The sequence below is a fragment of the Volvox carteri genome (genome assembly GCF_000143455.1).
Source record: "Volvox carteri f. nagariensis unplaced genomic scaffold VOLCAscaffold_67, whole genome shotgun sequence".
NCBI classification, from domain to species: Eukaryota; Viridiplantae; Chlorophyta; class Chlorophyceae; order Chlamydomonadales; family Volvocaceae; genus Volvox; species Volvox carteri.
Window position 1 is genome coordinate 215,715 of NW_003307610.1, and position 1,564 is coordinate 217,278.

At 54.9% G+C, this 1,564-nt stretch overlaps 1 protein-coding gene across 1 annotated transcript; it reads right to left on the reverse strand.

The window, feature by feature from the left end:
- Positions 1–1,454, reverse strand: VOLCADRAFT_107475 (uncharacterized protein; the record flags this gene model as incomplete). Its single annotated transcript, XM_002956948.1, has 2 exons — positions 1–594; positions 822–1,454. 2 exons carry the CDS (start codon positions 1,452–1,454, stop codon positions 499–501), a joined length of 729 nt encoding a protein of 242 aa, XP_002956994.1. The 3' UTR covers positions 1–498.
- Between the last annotated feature and the right edge of the window lie 110 nt (positions 1,455–1,564).

Here is a 1,564-nt window from a genome sequence, read left to right on the forward strand (position 1 = left end):
CAATTGCAATGACTTCTCACACCCTTGCTTGCCAAACAATCTACTCATACAGCATCACTTTGCTGCCCCAGCACGCCTCCCTTCCTGAAAGCAGTACACCCACTGTTGAGCTGCAAACACCTCACAGCCAGCACCCCCAACAGCAGTCCAACACATGCAGGCCCGTTCAGAGATGCCAAGGCATGTATTCAGCCGTACACAAGTGTACACATATTCAGCCGTACAAACCTACTCCGCCCATGCTACCACTCATATCTGTAGCTGTTTCCTTGTACAACTCAGCGCACTTACAGATACATGCCCATCTGTGCCTATATCTACACAACCTGCAACACCAGCAAATGAGCAAATGCCCAGCAATGACCAGTCCCCAGGTACACACCAGCTGCGAGCCCAACCGTTAACATGAATCTGCATGTCTAGAGGGCCCAATAAAGCATCATGCCATGGTGACCAAGACAAGCAAAGCCACCGACTAGATTTCTAAGCCTCTGACGTTCACAACCTTGTGCCCACATCCACAGCGGCCACCATACCAGCCATCACCAGCGGATGCAGCTGCCACAGCTGCAGTGGCGACACCATCACCGCCAACTGGGGGCAGCAGAGGAGATGCTCGAGATATGCGGCTTCGGAAGGATGACCATGCGCGGATTCAACCGTGGCAGATGGCTGCGCCTCGGAATTGAGATGCCCGTTGGGGACCTGCTCAAAGCAGACGGCGCAACATGGCCACCTCTGCCAGCAGTCGGAACGTTGCTGCTGCTGCTGCTGCTGGAGCTTCCAGGGCTGCTGGATTCGGAACCAGGAGCAAAGCCTACCAGGGGGATCTCGATGGCAAACTGATCGATCTCGATGGAGTCCTTAGCTGCCCCCTCAAACTGTTGCTTCCTGAACTGCTTAAACAGGTCGGGCGGCACTGCAAAGTACATTTCGCGCTTGAGCCCCTTCAGGTCCCTGGACAGTTTCCGCATGGAGGTTTGCAGCCCTGACGCGCTAATACGGTGATTGGCAGAGACAGTCACCTGGATAAGGAGCAGTCGCGCTGCCTTGCCGTTGCTGTCAGGCAAAATCAAAAAGCTGTCCACGGCAGTGAAGTTCCTCGCCACCGGCACCAGGAGCCCAGACCCTTTTGTTGTGGGGCTGATTTTTTTGAGGTCGCTGTCCTGCACCTCCATCAACTCCATTTCCGGCACCTCCAGGCTGACCTCCTGCTCTCCGGGGTTAGAAAGGCTGCGCATACGAAACGAGCCGCCCCGGCACAGCAAGTAATGTGCTAGCCCCTGGAACATTATGCCTCTAAGTGAGGCCAAATCTGGTCTGCCAGCGGACCACTTAACGAATTTGGCCAACTCAGCAGTACCCTGCCGATGCAACTCCTGCATCACACGCTGGCCGATTATCCCGGAGCCGAAGACTAGGCGTTTCCTGCTGCAGTTCTCATCCACCTGCATGTCATTGCAACAACCCACAACATGAGAAAGGCTTGTCAGATGGTGTGCAGAACCCCATGCCATTGCCTCACTCTGTGCGCATCCCTGCTTTAAAAATGGCACTGATTCCA